The 18,564-nt window shown below is 36.7% G+C and overlaps 3 protein-coding genes across 9 annotated transcripts; all 3 read right to left on the minus strand.

Annotated features, from left to right (window-relative positions):
• Nucleotides 1-362: 362 nt before the first annotated feature.
• Nucleotides 363-16,222, minus strand: LOC120186642 (zinc finger BED domain-containing protein DAYSLEEPER-like). 6 transcript variants are annotated; one of them, XM_039190525.1, is made up of 6 exons: nucleotides 16,207-16,222; nucleotides 13,872-13,880; nucleotides 2,850-2,903; nucleotides 2,429-2,593; nucleotides 1,467-2,341; nucleotides 363-1,383 (listed from the first exon to the last, which is right to left on the minus strand). In XM_039190525.1, exons 3-6 carry the CDS (start codon nucleotides 2,887-2,889, stop codon nucleotides 478-480), a joined length of 1,986 nt encoding a protein of 661 aa, XP_039046456.1. In that variant the 5' UTR covers nucleotides 2,890-2,903; nucleotides 13,872-13,880; nucleotides 16,207-16,222; the 3' UTR covers nucleotides 363-477. The 6 variants fall into 6 exon arrangements, with proteins under 6 accessions (XP_039046456.1, XP_039046454.1, XP_039046452.1 ...); XM_039190523.1 differs by having other exon boundaries at nucleotides 2,429-2,650; XM_039190521.1 differs by having other exon boundaries at nucleotides 2,429-2,653.
• LOC120186733 lies at nucleotides 3,004-12,747 on the minus strand. Its single transcript, XM_039190607.1, has 4 exons — nucleotides 12,453-12,747; nucleotides 12,243-12,364; nucleotides 10,353-10,479; nucleotides 3,004-3,033 (listed from the first exon to the last, which is right to left on the minus strand). Exons 1-4 carry the CDS (start codon nucleotides 12,675-12,677, stop codon nucleotides 3,004-3,006), a joined length of 504 nt encoding a protein of 167 aa, XP_039046538.1. The 5' UTR covers nucleotides 12,678-12,747.
• LOC120186641 ((6-4)DNA photolyase) lies at nucleotides 14,270-18,478 on the minus strand. 2 transcript variants are annotated; one of them, XM_039190517.1, is made up of 14 exons: nucleotides 18,056-18,478; nucleotides 17,793-17,926; nucleotides 17,563-17,712; nucleotides 17,307-17,418; nucleotides 16,854-17,157; nucleotides 16,383-16,596; nucleotides 16,117-16,206; nucleotides 15,748-16,027; nucleotides 15,494-15,606; nucleotides 15,085-15,183; nucleotides 14,962-15,009; nucleotides 14,709-14,819; nucleotides 14,514-14,604; nucleotides 14,270-14,433 (listed from the first exon to the last, which is right to left on the minus strand). In XM_039190517.1, the coding sequence occupies exons 1-14, from the start codon at nucleotides 18,288-18,290 to the stop codon at nucleotides 14,333-14,335; spliced, it is 2,082 nt and encodes a 693-aa protein (XP_039046448.1). In that variant the 5' UTR covers nucleotides 18,291-18,478; the 3' UTR covers nucleotides 14,270-14,332. The 2 variants fall into 2 exon arrangements, with proteins under 2 accessions (XP_039046448.1, XP_039046450.1); XM_039190519.1 differs by having other exon boundaries at nucleotides 14,272-14,433; nucleotides 15,748-16,003.
• Between the last annotated feature and the right edge of the window lie 86 nt (nucleotides 18,479-18,564).

Genomic DNA, 18,564 nt, shown 5'->3' on the forward strand with positions numbered 1-18,564 from the left:
GGATCAGATTGAGTTTTGAGTTAAGAGTGTATGTTTCTCGAATCGTGTCAAGTTGACTGAAAATTCGACCTATGATAATCCATAATTAGATGTTTTAAACAAAATCAAATTTTATGATTAGAACAAATTGAATTAATACAATAGAATCTATAATATTTGATCTAAATTAATTAATATTTGAGTATTTTTAAAATTTTAATTTACGAATTATTTATATAAAATATAATATTTTAAAACAATTAAATAATAATCAACCCAACGAAATAGACACAATATGCATAAATAACACTATAAGATACATAAAATTGATCGTACAATATCAACTCGTATGTCTTTTTACTAAGGTTAGTATTCTGAAATTCTGAACTATATATGTAAATATATGATTTCCGTTATCATACAGACAACATTAAGAAGCAAATGATGAGAATTCAGTTAATCACAATAATTTAACCATTTTCAGATCCACCTTCTATTTCACTTTTGCCTTTTAACAGTACCAGTTGGGCTATTAGTTGTGGTTGCAGCAGCTGCCAATTCCATCAATCTCTCGTAGTCAATTTCGGTTGATTTATACTTTAACTTGAGACCTCCCTCAACCCATGACTTGATACATAGTATAGCTTGTGTACTATCATGTGGCATACAATAACGTTGCTTATCGATCTCGTCGCCTTTGTTGCAAAATAGTTCCTCGGGTTTCACTGAAGTTGCTTGGACAGCAAGAAAGTCTCTAGCCATTGTGGAGAGCCGAGGATAACGTGTACTGTTGACCTTCCACCATTCCAAAACGTCTGTTTTTGTAGGAGCTGGAGACTCAGAAAGGTACTGAGTGAGCTCATCGGTAGCATTGTTCATGCTCGCTCTTCGCTTTTTTCGAGCGATTTCCTCAGCGAAAGAAACACTTGCTCCATTGTCAATATCTTGAGCAGAGTATCCACTTGTCATGGATGAAAAATTATTGCTACAATAATTTCTAATGAAATGGGCTCTTGCTTCTTCTAGATAGTTTTCCAAGTTGAGACTCTCGGGTATGAGTTCACATTTAATTCGGGGATCGAGAATGGCTGTCATGTAGATGAACATATTGCAAACCTGATCGTTGTAACTTCTGAGCTTTTTGAACATTTCTTCAGAAGAATTCTTTAGCCAGTCCGGTGGTTGTCGAGTTGCAATTGTATCCGAAATGTGATCCATGTAGACAATAATCATCCCGATAGTAGGAGGGTACTTGTTTACACATATCTCGTTGATGACTTTGTAGAAGGGCTCCAAGTAATCGTGAACGATATTGATGACATTCTTCTCCGCAGCATTCAGTAACATCCCGCTTCCCAGCATATCCTCATTTTTCCTGACAACAGCATCCATCGACTTCCCGGCCTGTTCCGATATTAAAAAGATTCAAATCGAATATTCTCATAGTCGTACCTAGTAAGGAGTTATTACGTTAAAGAAACAAGTACCTTGTGAACAAGATCAAGCATTTGGTAATTGCCACTCCACCTTGCTGAAGCATCAAGCGGAAATTGCCAACTACCTTCTTGGTAAGCTGTTGCTAATTGAATGAACTCCTCCGAGGTATCCACCGATGCATTCATCTCTTGCACGAATTCCCTGATCTTCGAAATAATGGGTTTTGCCATTCTCAACGCATCATCTATAATCGAACTCAATGTACAAGAAGTGCAAGGGATATAACAGAACGGCCCAACTTTATGACCATTGATGTTCTCCTCTAAAGAGTGGCAAGCACGGATAGCATTCTGACTGTTATCGTGGGTGCAGGAGAGTACTTTATTCTCTATATTGTACATCCTAAGAACCTTTACCAGGGAGTTATATATCTCAGAACCTGTACAGGGATAAAGTACCTGACATATATCGAGAAGCACCTTTCGAAACGACCAATTCTCATCGATCCAATGACACGTAATGCTCATATAAAAGATTTGTTCGTATGAAGTCCAGAAATCAAGGGTGACTGAGACCTTGGAAGAAACTTGTTCCAAAGAAACTCTGACATCTTCTCTCATGCTCCTGAAAACTTCACGAAACACTGCCTTGTACTTCTCACCCGGCCACAGTTGTATCGATGGATTCAAAAATTTAAACGAACTCGATAACCACTTGTCCTCTAAGGTTGAAGGAGGAAGTGTAGCTAAAACGAGCCATTTAATAAGCAACCAGTTCAGATGATCATAATCAACCTGAGGTGCTCTCCCTTGCGGTTGCGATTTCTTGATCACGGTGGTGGCAGGCGACGGAGCTGGACTAGCAACGTTCTCCCCTATCTTATCATATCCGGGATGCCGATTATTAAGGTGTCTTCCTAAATTGCCTACAAAAAAAGGGGTCATCAAATGGATGAGAGAATAATTATATTGAATGATTATATTATCATAGCCAAAAGTTCCACAGGACTTACCTGTTGCAGTTGCTATAGAATAGCTCTGCCCGCAAAACTTGCACCTTCGAGTTTTACCGTCGGGAGCTGTCTCGAAATACTTTAGGTAAACCGATGTCAGCGTCTTCTTCCTCGGTTTAGACGTGGAAGCAATATTTCCCTTTTCCGAAGAATCGAGTTCGATATCTATTGGATCAATGTTAGAAATCAGTCCCAGATCCATCATAGTTCTGGGTTGCATATCTGCTATAACAGCAACAATTGAAAATTATATACAATCAATTAGAGGTGATATAAATCCCAGTTCGTAAACTTATTTCTACAACACAATTGACTAAATCTGTAAATTCTGAGTCAACTACATAACCAAAAAACATAAGCAAAATTGATCACTTCGAAGCAATATGTAAGCAGCTAAATATATACAGGGATAAGAAGATACCTTTGTATGTCTTGAAGGCATTGTTCATACTCCAATCCATCTTTGTTTCCAGTTTTCCCACTTAAAATCACCCTTTTCTGCAAAAGGAAAATGGGATTTCAAACAAATTGAGCAGCAAAAACAGCTAACCAAGAAAGCTTGAATTCTAAATAAATCAAAAACCGGAAAAGCCAAAAGATTTACCCTGAAAGTCAAAGACAGAGCCGACAGCAGAAGAAGCACTGTTTCATTGAAATCTAAGCCTAACAATCAAAACCCAGGAAACCAAAGCAAAGAAGGTTCAGAAAAAAGAGTCTTGATTGTTCCGAAAGTACAAGAGTCTGGGTTAATGAATTCTCTAGTTTTAAGCTTTGAATATGCAGAATCAGAGGTGAAAGGAGTAAAAGAAGAGGAAAGGGAAGAAGAGCGAAGAAATGGAGGGAAAGGAAAAGAGATCGGCGTAGATCTAAGCCGGGGATCTAAGCCGATGAAACCAAAGTAAAGTCCATAAGAACAAACAAACTCAAATCAGCTTTTACTTTACTGAGCCGCGAAGCGAGTTGAGTTTGCCAACACGGACACCTAACTATATATCTAAAGATTTACCCCTTTTTTTCTGTTATTTTGCTTTATCTTTTGGCTCGGCTGGTGAGAGATGAAGGCAAACGGACTCGAGCGAGTGGCTCTACAAAGCACGGGTTGCAGTCTCAGGCTCGAGTGCTGAGAAACCGAGCCAGCTTTCGTTTCATTTTCTTAATTAAATACTCTTTTTTTCAATTATTATAAATGGGTGTGGCTGGGCTGGCTTAATCAAGGCTTGGAACAGCTACAAAAGGCTGATGGTTCGATTTGCTGAGCCCACTAAGCTAAAGAAAGTTCCGAGCCTCGGCTCAAAATCGAACAATCAACATTCAAATATAAATATATTTTAGTTATGGTTGAAAATGTAGTGTATTGATTTATAGATATATTGCACAAACTAACTCACTTTAATGGCTAAACGATGATTGTTACTTTTAGAAGCTTTGAGTTTAGGGATGATAGACAAATACAATTTATGGATTTTGCACTGCACTCGTTTCAATTAGAGCATGAATGGATATAAGTTTAGTAGATATTTGGACGAATGTGGATGCAAAAAGTTATACCGATGTGGGTATCATGTAGGTGATGTGTTTGATATCTTACCTGCCCTGCATCCGCTCGGTCACTAATTACCCACCATATAAATTTGGTATAATTTCAGTGACTATTCTATAAATCTCAAGATTTTATAGGACACCACTTCTAATTTAACCAAATGTTAAGGTATAAACACATATTAATCCTTGATTTATTTTATTATGTTTCTTAATGGACGTGTTTGTTTTATTTTTTATTGTTAATATAATCTGCGAGGTTGTTGCGAAGACGGGTATGGGCATGTACGAGATAGGTGATAGGTATCTAGTTCGATAATGGTTGTAGGGTAGATTTAAAAATGTACTAGTGTTTGTGAGGGATTTAAAAAATTTACTCATAGTGAGCGGTGGGTAAGTAGTAGATACGAAAATATTATGTGAGCATGAGGACGGGAAAAGAGGTATTTGCATCATCTCCGCCAGTTTGTCATCCCTACTCAAGTTCGAGCACCGACGACTTCGAGATATTTAAACATTCATTTTCAAATGATTGAAAACCTTTAAAACATATACTATCGCTTGTAATCACCATAGATTAATTGAAAAACAAGGATATATTAATTATAAATTAAATCAATAATTTTATTATAATTTAAAAAAATTATCATTAACAATGACTTAATGTATTCTTGGAACAACATCTTGATATATACAAAATGTTACAAGTTCGGATTAAATCACTATTTCACTGATTAAAGTATACAAAACAATGTCTTATGGGATTAATTTCCACCGTGTTTTGTGAGATAAACCCAAATTGCAATGAACATTAGCTGACAAACTATGTGCATTTTAGATTCAATAATAACAGTAACAATAATCTAAGTTTCAACGCCAATCTCCATTTGAATAGCTCCTTTTCTTCCTCGACCTCCAAATAATTGCAGAAGGGGTTGGACAGATTCGGCACGGGACTTTTGGTGTAGGAATATCAGGTCCTCTACAATGAATGAAGTGTCACAGGTCAGGGTACGTCAAAAAGGTAATATTCACACATCACCGGACTATTAGATAGGCTTGAACCCAGGTGTTTTCCTACCCCGTCACTGCCTTACGGAATATCAGACTATTGGCGATAATAAAACCTCGATGCTTGTCAAGATGCTAACAAGTTTCCGTCAACCGACACAACCCGTGTCGGTAGAAAACTTGATCCGACGGCAGAGTGCAAGAAAAATGAGAATGTTTGAAAAGAAGAGGAAACAAAATTGGTGGGTTTGAGATCTTACTGTAAACCGGAAATTTCGATTTGGGAAAAGTCCATGGTAGTTGATGTTGCGGAAGACGTCTATCGGATAGAGCAAAATCGCAACTGATAATTTGAGAAAATAAAAATGAAGATAAAAGAAACAATTTACGTGAAAAACCCTAAAAATTTAGGGTAAAAACCACGGGCAACGGTATAAGAATTTCACTATGATAAAATAGGAATTACAACCTCTCTCGATCTACCAAGGAGAAAACAATGATAATTCTCTCTCGATAAAAAGGAGAAAACAACTCTCAAGAAACTCTCTAAATTCTCTCTAGTATTGGAAGAAAGCTAGAATGCTTTGGGATGGTTTTGAAGCTAAATGAGCTAGGGTATTTATAGTTGAAGCTTTAAGGACTAATTTGTAAATACCCTAAATTATAATGACTAATTGCATAGTTTTACCATCCAAAATTTTCAACAATTTGGTGGCCAAATTTGACCAATTTTGCCACCCCATTAATGCCACCAAATTGCCACCCATAATATTGACAATTAATGCACTTGTACCTTTCATGTTGCTTACGTTTTTGACAGGCGACAGGAGGATCGACACCAGGTAAATTTATCAGCATTGATTGCCTTCGTCATGAAATCTGCTATGTTGTCTTTGGTATGGATCTTCTGCATATCTACTGTTCCTTCTTCCACCTTTTCGCGAATGAAATGGTATTGAACTCGTATGTGCTTAGTCATTGAATGAAATGTTGGATTCCTTACTAGATGCAAGGCGCTTTGACTGTCACAGAACAGAGAGACATACTCCTGATTGTGCCCAAGCTCCTCCAATAGCATCTTCAACCAAATTGCTTCTTTACTGGCTTGTGTAGCTGCTACATATTCTGCCTCTGTTGTGGATGTAGCCACAACTGACTGCAACTTAGAAACCCAGCTTACAGCTCCATCAGCAACAATGAACACATATCCTGTTGTAGATTTGCTTTTATCCAAATCCCCTGCATAGTCAGAATCTACATACCCATTGATTAGTAAGTTTGATCCTCCGTAACATAATTCAACATTTGAGGTCCCTTTGATGTATCTCAGGATTCTCTTTACTGTATTTCAATGCTCTTTGCCTGGATTCACCATGTATCGACTAACCACTCCCACTGCTTGTGCAATGTCTGGTCTTGTGCATATCATAGCGAACATTAAACTTCTCACTGCTGATGCATACGATACTCGAGACATCTCTATCCTCTCTTCTTCACTGCTAGGACTCATACGGGAGGATAATTTGAAGTTAATAGGAAGAGGGGTAGAAATTGGCTTACAATCTTGCATGCTGAATCGTGACAAGATCTTTTTCAAGTAATTCTTTTGTGAAAGCCAAATCTTCCTATTACTTCTGTCTCGGTGAATTTGCATCCCTAGAATATTGTTTGCTGATCCCAAGTCCTTCATTTCAAATTCCCTAGCCAGTTGTGCCTTCAATTCTTCAATATGATATTTGTTGGGTCCTGCAACCAACATATCATCCACATACAACAACAATATAACAAAATCGTTATCACCAGACTTCTTGAAATAAGCACAAGGGTCTGCATTAAGTCTGTTGTATCCAAGGCACATAATGAAGGAATCAAATCTCTTATACCAACACCTCGGTGCCTGCTTTAGACCGTACAAAGATTTGTTTAACCTGCAAACCAAGTTCTTCTTTTCTTCTTCTTCAAAACCTTCAAGCTGGAGCATATAAATCTCTTCTTCAAGATTTCCATAAAGAAAAGCTGTTTTAACATCTAGCTGCTCTAGATGTAAGTTCAATGTAGCACACATTGCCAAAACTACTCGAACTGTTGTTAGTCGAACCACAGAAGAAAATATTTCATTGAAATCAATACCTTCTTTTTGAGCATATCCTTTGACCACCAGTCTTGCACGATACCTCTCAACTTGATCGTCACCATTTCGCTTGATTTTGAAAACCCATTTGTTACCAATTGGCTTCCTTCCTTGTGGTAGTGGTACAAGGTCCCATGTATTATTTTTATGAAGGGCTTCGATTTCTTCTTGCATCGCCATCATCCACAGTGAAGCATCTGAGTTGTTTATTGCCTCTTGGTATGTTGATGGCTCACCGTCCTCTGTTAAAAGGCAGTATGCAATATTACCTTCTATAACATAATCTGAGTGCCAATTGGGACGTCTTCTCACACGATCTGATTGACGAGTTGTTGGAGCTTCAGAACTCTTTGGTTCTTGTTCATCATGTGCTGGTTCTGCTTCAAAAGAATCTCCTTCTTCAAACTCTTTTTCCACATGTATCTGAGTAGTCTCTGACTTTTCAGCGCTATCATCGTCTTCTTTTCTTTGTAGTTTATCTTCTACAAAGATAACATCCCTGCTAATGATCACTTTGCGGGTAGTGGGATCTCACAAGTGATACCCCTTTACTCTATCAGCATACCCCAAGAATTTTCATTTCCTGGATTTTGGATCCAGCTTTGAAATTTCTTGGGCGTTGTACATCACGTACACAATACTTCCAAATACATGGAGGTTTGAATAATCAACTGGTTTACCAGTCCACATCTCCATTGGTATCTTCAGCTCTATTGCAGTTGATGGAGCTCGATTTACCAAATAACAGGCGGTATTGACTGCTTCTGCCCATAATGATTTTTCTAGGCCTGCGTCCCTCAACATTGATCTTGTTCTTTCTAACAAGGTTCTGTTCATCCGCTCTGCCACTCCATTTTGTTGAGGAGTGTTCGCCACTGTGAATTGTCTTTTGATGCCTTCTTTCTTGCAAAAGTCATCAAATTCTTCGCTTGTGTATTCTCCTCCATTATCTGTTCTGAAACACTTGATCTTATTTCCAGAATCAAGTTCCACCCGCGCTTTGAAGTTTTTGAAAGTTGAAAACACGTCTGACTTCTTCTTAATAGGGTGCACCCAACATCTCCTAGAGTAGTCATCAATAAATGAGACAAAGTATTTTGCTCCACCTAGGGATGTTACTGGTGCTTGCCATACGTCAGAGTGAACCAATTCTAGAACACTTTTGCCTCTAGAATTTGATGTGTTGAATTTCATCTGATGCTGCTTACTTGTTATGCAATGCTCACACAAAGTAAGTGATACATTTGTTAAGCCTGGAAGTAACTTTTGCTCCACAAGGACTTTCATTCCTTTTTCTGACATGTGTCCAAGTTTCTTATGTCATAGCATTGCAGAATCTGAACTATATGAGGCAACAGAGGCTTCTGCTTCTAACAATGTCTTTCCCTTCAGCATGTACAAGTTTGCAACTATCTTTTCACCTTTCAGCACCACAAGCGCTACACGGAACACCTTCATGATTCCTTTCCGTGTTTCAATCTAGCTAGCATTATTATCCAACAATCCGTAAGATAATAAATTTTTCTTCAGACCTTACACGTGCCACACATCTCGAACAACTTTAATTGTTCCATCATACATCTTCAATTTGATGGTTCCCACACCAACGATCTCTAAGGCATGATCATTGCAACTATACACAGATCCTCCTGAGACAAGTTCATAATGATGGAACTATTCTCTTCTTGAGGTCATGTGATATGTCGCTCCCGAATTAATGAGCCATAGATCTGCAAATCTTTTTCTGTCTTCCACTGTGGTTGACGCTTCACAGCATAGAGCATCTCCATCATCTGAAGTGTTTGCGGTATTGCCTTGTGGATTGGAGTTTTTATTTAGACTCTAACAATCTTTCTTCAAGTGACCCTTCTTTCCACAGTGGTAGCACTTTAAATTCTTCTTGCTCCTCGACTTCGATCTACCATGTTTATGACTGCTGCTTTGGACACGTTCTGTTGATCTCCCTCTCATCTTTGTCAACGCTTCTGCTTGTTGCAGATTTACTTGTCTGTCTTCCTTGTTCTTGCGCCGATTTTCTTCTTGTAGAACAGCAGCTGCAAAGTCATCGAAGACTAGACTAATGACATTATTGTTTGTCAAGTTGATGATGAGTTGATCGTACGAATCCGGTAGACTTTGAAGTAGAAGTTCAGCACGTTCTTGTTCTCCTATTTTACAGCTTAAGGATGTAAGCTGAGAAAATAAGGTGTTCAGTGTATTTAAGTGTTCCGTCACTGAAGAAGATTCTGGCATACGGAGAGCGTACAATTTCCTCTTAAAGAAAATTTTATTGTGAAACGTACAATTTGATGAGATGATCTCATATCTCCTTAGTTGTATTCTTTTCCTCGATGCTTGACAATACTTCATCTGCTAATGCTAGATGAAAGTTTGCCATAGCATTCCCGTCAATCTCGTTCCATTTGATGTCATCTGCGAAATCCACCGGCCTTTCATTGATAGCCGCTAGACACCCGTCTTTCCTTAGGATGGCCTTCATCTTCAATTTCCACAATGAGAAATTTCTCCCATTGAATTTTTCAATATCAAATTTTGTTGCCATAGATTCTTCTACGGATAGCTCCCACTATTTCACTATCGTGAATAGTTCTCTGGAACCTTCAAAGAATGGATAATAACTTCTTATTTTCTTATGTTGGATGATCCACCTTTTGGTGGCAACCACAAAGACAATAAGCAGATATTACACACTCTAATCTAGCTCTGATACCAATTGTTGCGGAAGACGGCTATCGGATAGAGCAAAGTCGCAACTGATAATTTGAGAAAATAAAATGAAGATAAAAGAAACACAAAATTTACGTGGAAAACCTCTAAAAATTTAGGGTAAAAACCACGGGCAACGGTAGAAGAATTTCACTATGAGAAAATAGTAATTACAACCTCTCTCGATCTACCAAGGAGAAAATAATGATAATTCTCTCTCGATAAAAAGGAGAAAACAACTCTCAAGAAACTCTCTAAATTCTCTCTAGTATTGGAAGAAAGCTAGAATGCTTTGGGATGGTTTTGAAGCTAAATGAGCTAGGGTATTTATAGTTGAAGCTTTAAGGACTAATTTGTAAATACCCTAAATTATAATGACTAATTGCATAGTTTTACCATCCAAAATTTACAACAATTTGGTGACCAAATTTGACCAATTTTACCACCCCATTAATGCCACCAAATTGCAACCCATAATGTTGACAATTGATGAAATTTGGTGTGCCAATTTTCAACAGTTGAACCCTCCAATGGGGGTAACATTTCTTTAGTCCTGCCCCTCAGTGGTTGGAACTCTGCCTGTTTGATGGCAAGTACTCTGCAGCTCAAGCTGTTTGCTATGCTGTCGTGGGCCAATGCCAACCTATTGCCAGTGGAACCACTTATAATATACAAAGACGCATGACAATATCTTAAATATGCTTTTGGAGACAATGCCACATTTTATAAAAAAAAAAAACATCAGAGGTCTTTGTACTTAAAAAAATAAAGTGGCCATCGTATTATTGTTTCTTTCAATGTGATTCTCCAACGTAGAAAATAAACACAATGTGACCATTTGACCAACATTTTTTATCGTTGAACGTTACGATGTTGACGTGGCAGTTCACTATACTAACATGACAGTCCACTTATCAGCACCGTGAACTGACATGACAACACTGTAAAGGACAACGACAAAAAAACGATGGTCAAAGGGTCACACTGAGTTTGTTTTCTGAGTTGGAGGGTCACATTGAAAAAAAATAATAACATGAGAGTAAAATTGATTTTTTTTAAAGTACAGGAACTCTGATGCCCTTTAAAAAAAACTTCTACTAAAATGTTATTAGAATTCGAGTGAACCTTGGATAGTGTGTGCATATATATACAATTTGTACCCAAAAAAAACTTTGGACCATTAGAAAATTAAAGAATGCAGATAATGTTCTATAAAAGATTGGTATGGTAATGAATTTGTGGTCTAACAATGTTCAAATATAAGAATTCCTAGCCATTTGATCTCAGAATTGCCCCATGCTTTAGGGTTTAGGGAACTTTTCATCCATTGCTAACAGACAAGAGAGCTAAGCTATATCTTAATAGCATCCCAACAGTTATTGTCAATACATATATGTAAGATATACACATCTAGCAAACAAGGTGGACCCAAAATTTCCTTTTGGCTCTTTCTTCACCATTGACAGAGCCACATGCTTGTCCAAGTCAAATATAATGAATAATATTAAGAGTCGAACTTTGATTTATAATACCAATAAAAAAATAATGATTGGTATGGTAATGAATTTGTGGTCTAACAATGTTCAAATATAAGAATTCCTAGCCATTTGATCTCAGAATCGCCCTATGCTTTAGGGTTTAGGGAACTTTTCATCCATTGCTAACAGACAAGAGAGCTAAGTTATATCTTAATAGCATCCCAACAGTTATTGTCAATACATATATGTAAGATATACACATTTAGCAAACAAGGTGGACCCAAAATTTCCTTTTGGCTCTTTCTTCACCATTGACAGAGCCACATGCTTGTCCAAGTCAAATATAATGAATAATATTAAGAGTCGAACTTTGATTTATAATACCAATAAAAAAATAATGATTTTATCCCTTCAATCGTGACATGTTCGATATCATCACTGTCAATAATTGGCTATAATCATCTAAATTCGACCAAAATTTAAAAAAAAAAGGTCTTGAAAATTGCCAACCTAATATCTTATGGCAGTTTTGATCATCTCTTTGTATACCTCTAAAAACAATGATTAAACAAATAAGGGTGAAGTACACTAGAGTGTAGTTAGATTATGTTAAAATGATCTTTTTAGTCGATAAATTTTAAATGTTATAAAATGATCATTAAATTTTATAAATAGTTAAAAAGTCATTAAAATTTATCATACTATACAAAATAATTATTAAACTTATCGAACTATTACAGGAATTATCTTTATTCTTATCAAAATTTATTAATATTTTATTATATGAAACAATTATTTTATAATAGTTTGATAAGTTTATTGACCATTTTATAAAATCTAAAAATTAGCTGACCAAAAATACTATTTTGAGATAGTGCATTTTATGCAACAAGTAACTAACACAAAGAGACGCGTTGAGCTGACTCACTTGTAAAGAAAGCTCTGATGATGAAGGCCAACAACGAAAGCAGAGGCGCCAATATCTCGCACCATGGCCACGATCTTCCTCCCTTCCCGGTCCCCTACCGTCACAATCATCTCAATATTTGTCTGTTTAACAAAATTCTCCGAACATTAACAAAAAGAAGAAAATTGTCTCGTAATATGTGATAACAGGGTACTGATTCGAGTCACTCACGTTAAAGAAATTGAAGTTGCATATTTTCTTGAAGGAGAGAGCCAGCTGATAGCCTTGCAGCCGGAGCATCCTCGCTTTCCTTTTGCTCATCGATTTCGTTGCCGAGAAGACGTGAAGCAGAGTCAGCGAATCGCTGTACCGGAGCAAATTGCTGAGACACCATTGAAGTGCTGATCTCGATACATCGACGTCTTCGACCACAACTACTGTTTTCCTCACATCCATGGCGTTTTCCCTCTCTAAGCTCTAGAGAGAGAGAGAGAGAGAGGAATTAAACACCCTTTTTGAGTGGGATTTGTGTAAAAAAAAATGGGATTCTGAGCTTTTTACATGAGTTTAGGTCCTTTTTGTAAAGACATTCGGATTTCGATTAAGCAATTTGTGGGCCGTTCTTCCTTTTTAAGGTTTAATATATAAATCAATATCTCAATTTGATAATTTTTTAATTTGATATTTAAATTTTTTGAGCAAATTAAACAAATGGTCTTTCGATTATATAATATTATTTTATTAAATCTTTCAATTATTAAAAGTTATAAAATGATATTCTGACTATAGATGTTTTATTAAATCTCCGACTATTAAAAGTTACAAAATAATCACTCTACTATTTTTTATGTTCCAAACTCGTCTTTTTCCTTTGTAAGATTGACGAGTGTATGTGCTAGACAATAACATGATGACTAGAATATAATAATCGTTTGAGATTCTATGATCAAATTTTATTATATCATAGTGAGCAAATTAACATTCAACTAAGAATATTGTCTTTTTTCTAATAAAAAATAATGAGTTTTAAATATAATGAATAATCAGATGACCAATTTCTAACTTTTAATAGTAGAGAAACTCAATAAAGCAACACTCTATAATCAAAGGTCCATTCCGTAACTTTTAATAGTTAAGAGACATAATAAAACAGTATCATATAGTCGAGACAATTTGTCGACATAATATTAATTTATTTTAAAAGTATTAGATTAATACATACGTTGACATAATATTTTAATAATCAGTTAGATTAATTTAATTATTTAGAAAGAAAAAAAGTTTTAAATGAATTTATTAGTCAAATTACTAGAAATTCACCTCAAATTATTCACAAGTTTGAACACGATGATGATTAAAGAAATGGGAAAAGTATAAATTAACTAATTAATGAATCAATCATAATCAAAAGGTCAATATGCAATTGATTTAACACTATTTTTTAAAGATTAGTAGTTCTCTTTAAGAAAACAATTGAGTGATAAAATCCCATATACCGATGGGTACAATAGTTGTCACTTTCAATGATTAAAGCCTAATTGATCACTTGGTATTTATAGATTTAAAAAATGTCTTTTTCATCACTGGTTTATAATGTTCCAAACATGTAGTAATTTATTTTCTTAATTAATAAGGGATATATGAAGAAAAAAAAACTCCTAAATCTAAAGGCATTGAATTAAAAATTTAAGCATGAAAATGGCATTGAAATCAAATATGAGTCCAAGCTTCCTTTAAAATGCATAAGTGTAAGTACCATATTGAATATTTTATCAAAAAACAAGTCACATTGAACAATTCAAAAGTACATATATCACATTAGATATTTTATTAAAGTATAGGTATCAAATGTGATATTATAAACATGAGCTCAAATGGCATTCATTATATACCATATCCCCCGAGTAAAGAGAGATACAAATGACAATGACAGTGCCATTGCTATCGTTCATTGAAAATTGGTAAGACGTTAGCCTTTAAGAGATTCTTCGATTTTAATTTAGCATTTCGTAAGATATACACGAGGCCTCACAAAAGCCTAAACCTGATTTAACAAACTACAGACAGCATCGAGATAAAAATGAGGCTTACTTGGGAAGGAATGCCGAGCGCTACGAATAAGTGTTTGCGGTTAGTTTTCTTTCAACAGCTACTATCCATTCACAGATGATTCGGTTGGCCTCCTGCGGATGCTCATCGTGGGGGCAATGACCTGAAATGTCAAAAGGTGTGGGAACCGGTAAAGGTGTGGGACTGGGTGAGATTATTTTGGTGATAGATAAAGCTTATTACCAGCATCCAGTTCCTTTATTACAAGCCCGGTACAATGCTCTTTGAGCATGGCTAGTTTGGCCTTTGAGTCAGAGAGAGGGTCTTTCATTCCCTAACAAAGATATACAGAAAGAAACACTCGAAAGTAAAAGAACCACACGCCATAGAGAACGATAAAGATTATTAACTTCCTCTTCGGAATAGAGGGGGTTTTACCTGTAGAATTAGAACCCGTTCCTCGTATCCTTCCAAGAGATAGTTCAGAGGGATTGAGAGGTCGAAGGTGAAAATACTTTCCACGACCACTATCACACCGGGATCATTGGACTTAAGTATGTTAAGGTCATTCTTTTAATGGGGAAAGACGTTAAATCCTACTTCCACTAAACAACATTTTGTGGTTTAGCATAATGTCAAATATGTACGTGTGCACCTGATCTTGCACTTCAAATAACAGTGAGGAGGATACTGCTCTTAGCATTTCATTTATAAGCCAATTATCAGCTCGGTCGGTTTTCTGCAGAAGTCAAAGGCAACATATAAAAGGATAGCAAGATAAGATAATGGGAAGCAGCAATAGAAGAAACCTTACAGTTGGGTAGAAACTTTTAACCGTGTTCCTGATATTCAACCTCAAATAGAACAAAAGAAGTTGAGCAACCAGCCCTGCAGCAGCTAAGGTTTGCCTCTCCTGAAACATTTATATACCGAATATCACACACTGGGGATGTTTATTAAAACTATAATTCGATAATAGGATATTTCTGAAGACAGCAAGAGGAAAAACTTGTATCTTAACCTCATTTTCAGTTTGTACGGAACAGGTAAGAACCAAAATAAATACAAGAGAAACAAATTGCCAAATAATCACACAATTTCTCAGCAATAACTGACAAAGCAGATAGCTTCGAACAAACAAAAAAACACATGCCATCTTTCATAAAAAAATGTTAGACACAAATTAAGAACATAAAATTTATGAAGTATTCGGCTAAACTTACGTTAGAAATGCGGCGAGAAGAAAATCCAGGAATAACATTGCCAGCACTGTTAATAAGGATGACAGACTTGACCAAAGCAGGCCAGAGACCAGCAACAATAGAGACAAAATAACCTGGAGATACAATAAGTAGATAAACAAAGAAAATAATGACAAACTGTTGAGTCAAACAGAAAGCTATTTTCAGCTAGAGAGGAAGAGATTGTTGTGGGTAATGTAGAAACGATACAGAATAGGTTAACATTAATAGCATACCACCAATTGAGTTTCCCACTTGATGCACAGGCTCACCCACAACTTCAACGATAAAGTCTCTCAGTAGTTCAGCCCACAGAAGTTCGGTATACACAACGTTGGGCTTTTCTGATTTGCCAAATCCTAACAGTGTGATCGCCCAGACACGGTTCCCACGTTCAGCTATGCCATTTATATTGTCACGGTAGTGCTCGAGAAAGGCACCAAAACCATGCACGAGCAGAATAGCAGGACCTTCATATCCGACTACTGTGTACTGGAGGAAAAAAAATGTTGGTTCCTAACCATAATTTACAGAAATCTATAATCCAGACAATAGTAATTAAGTATATCAAGGTAGCCTAAAGTCTCTTATCCTAACTAGCAAACCTGAATTAGATGTCCACGCCACCTCCAAATACATATAGAGTACAGTCCTTCCTTACTTAGCTGACTTTTTAGAGCCAAAAGCGAAAACCACTGTCACCAAAATCAACCGTAATGCTTTAGTAAGGCCCTGCACTACAAATTATACTAAAACCAAAGAAGAGGGAAAATAAAACTTTCGATGGAAAACACAAAGAATAAAACCATTCAGAGGAATCATACTCTGAGCATTTCTATTTAGGTAAATGCCAATATAAAGCAGTAATTACCTCCATGGAGCATACAGCATCAGCCGCTGCAGCAACAGAGGCTGCAGAATATCCAAATGGAGATAAGAATCCAGCATTACGTTCTCTCTCATATTTGATGGCTTCATAATGCACTGTCCTTCTAGATATTGTGCCAAGGCAAAGAGCAGGACCAAAAAGTGAAGTAAAAGAGGCCCCTTCACGGGTTTCAGCATTGCGTAGCCTTTCATGTACTCTACAATGAAATTGAGAAAGAAGAGATTTAGCTGATTAAAACATAAAAGAGTAATCTAAATTTGTGAATGTCATCATCCAATAACATTCTTTCCATTTCATACAAATAAATTACAAACTGATAGAAAGAAATAACATGTACAAATTTGTTCCCATACCCAAAACCTCTCAACAACTCAAACACAATCAAATATATATACGCAAAAATATCCCAAGACACGAGCAAAATGAATTAGATAGGGTAAATTTGTCACATACTCTTGCCAGTCATCTCGGGCTGTTCCTTCCAAGTATCTCAGGTATGCAGCCAAAGCATTCAGCACAGAGTTTGTTCCACCACCCACAATATCACCTTTTCGTGTAACAAAAACAGATTTATCGAGTCTCCTTCTCTCATTGCTTTCAACGTTCAAAAATTTTGGTTTGGTTCCTGATAGTTTTGAAAAATTCTCCTTCAATATGACTTCAGCTGACTTCCCTTTCATCAAATTCCAACTCACTTTCGATTTTCCTATTCTCTCTTCGATAAAATCCCTAATATCACTAAAAGAAGGTAGAGGACCTGATTCATATTCCAATTATTATGTTCCATAGGCATAATCAGAACCACATAATAAACAAACAAAAAAACTCCGCAAATCATCACACGTTAAAGCACTTAAAATAGGCCAATTAAGGACAAACGTAACCAATTTACCACCAGAAACTTACCCCAATCTAACTCGGTCTCTGCAACAGGTAATGTTGCTGGATGGGTAGGCGAAGTTGGTAGTAACTTCATCTTTTTAAAGTCATTATATGATGCAGGTAGCTCCTTCAGTTCCTACAGAGCACATTATAGTACACAATGCAAAACCTTAGAAACAGAAAAACCAAATCAATTCGTCCTTAAATGTATAATGCAAGAGATTCACTTAGATGCCTAAGAAAATTCAAGTGCAAATGGAATAAAAATAAACGTTGGCACCTTGATATCATAGAATGGAGTTCTCCACATGACAATGTCTAAATTTCCATCTAAAGACGACGACGTTTCCAATGTCTCCTTGACAACTCCAATCAGCTGACGCATTTCATACTCTACCTCTTCTTCAATAAACACATCCGTAGCTTTCACCTGTTCAAATCAGAAGCTTAAAATTTAATAAAAAGGAGTCCGAAATTTGCTCCTTTTCTAAAGGTAAGATAGAAACGAACCTCTTTTACAAGCTCTTTGATGATATTTTCAGCGCTGCCGAATCGAACCATCAAATTGGAGCCTTGTTCCTTCAAAGAGTTCCTCAAATCTTCCAATGCGAAGAGAAGTAGCTCCAGCGTATCATCAGAATAACCTGGATGCAGTCAAAAACAACTTCGAATCTTCAAAATTTCACGAGAAATTCGATATTTACTAAGCACGTCACAAACTTATAAAATTCGAAGTACAAAAAAGAAAGAGAAAGAATGAGTAAAGAACAGACGATAGAGAATGCGATGATCGAAGACGTATAGAGGGAGAACAAAACGGTGCGTTTGAGAGGCGGCGGCGAGGCCGGGGTGATCATCGATGCGGAGATCGTGTTTGAACCAGAGAATGGCGGAGCGAGAGCGGGCGTCGGTAGCAGCAGAAAAGGAGCAAACGAAGGAACGGCGACGAAGGATCGAGTGAGGAGAAAAGAATCGAAATGGCGATGAAGGGAAAGAGAGGAGAGCCATGAAGCAGTGGAGTCCATTAAAGTTAGAACGGGGAGTTATTAATTTAGGAAAGAAAAAGGGAGAGTACTATCACAGTTGGTAGGGTTTTGGCATGGGATTTGGATTTCGAAGAAACAGACAAACAAACAAAAGTACAGAGGAAACCTTGAAGGAATTGTTGTGGCGGAGGGAAATTTTGGGAGAATTTCTTTTTTGCTTTTATTTATGTATTTATTTATTTTGTGGAGGAGGGAAGAAGAAAGGGCGCGTGCTGTATTTTCCTCCTTGAGTGCGT

This window comes from Hibiscus syriacus, unplaced genomic scaffold, assembly GCF_006381635.1.
Source record: "Hibiscus syriacus cultivar Baekdansim isolate YM2019G1 unplaced genomic scaffold, ASM638163v2 tig00113719_pilon, whole genome shotgun sequence".
Taxonomy (NCBI): Eukaryota; Viridiplantae; Streptophyta; class Magnoliopsida; order Malvales; family Malvaceae; genus Hibiscus; species Hibiscus syriacus.